Source organism: Myotis davidii, unplaced genomic scaffold (assembly GCF_000327345.1).
Source record: "Myotis davidii unplaced genomic scaffold, ASM32734v1 scaffold399, whole genome shotgun sequence".
NCBI lineage: Eukaryota > Metazoa > Chordata > Mammalia > Chiroptera > Vespertilionidae > Myotis > Myotis davidii.
This window is the reverse complement of record NW_006292094.1, coordinates 7,128,092-7,128,397: the sequence shown is the minus strand read 5'-3', so window position 1 is coordinate 7,128,397 and position 306 is coordinate 7,128,092. Positions and strand designations below refer to the sequence as shown.

At 70.3% G+C, this 306-nt stretch overlaps 1 protein-coding gene across 1 annotated transcript in view; it reads right to left on the bottom strand.

Annotated features, from left to right (window-relative positions):
• MAD1L1 (MAD1 mitotic arrest deficient-like 1 (yeast)) overlaps nt 1-306 on the bottom strand; it is a 100,901-nt gene that overhangs the window by 41,787 nt on the left and 58,808 nt on the right. Inside the window, exon 10 of the mRNA XM_006765499.2 lies at nt 114-304. Coding sequence (XP_006765562.2) covers nt 114-304 — 191 coding nt within the window. The remainder of the gene's footprint in view (nt 1-113; nt 305-306) is intronic.

The following is a 306-nucleotide window of genomic DNA, read 5'->3' as shown; positions in this document are numbered from 1 at the left end:
CCCCCAGAGGCGCCCCGCAGTGCGCAGGCCTACCGCCCCGCCCCCAGAGGCGCCCCGCAGTGCGCAGGCCTACCGCCCCGCCCCCAGAGGCGCCCCGCAGTGCGCAGGCCTACCTTGAAGACCAGGCAGTCGTCCTGGCGCTCGGCGTACATGGAGGTCAGCCGGTACTGGCTCTCCCGCGTGATGTCCACCTGGTAGCCGGTGAGCGTGTAGCAGACCTTGCGGAACTCCTGCACCTTGGCCTGGAAGACCTCCTTCAGCCGCTGGTTCCGCAGCTCCGCGCTCTCCACCTGCTTCCTCAGCTCT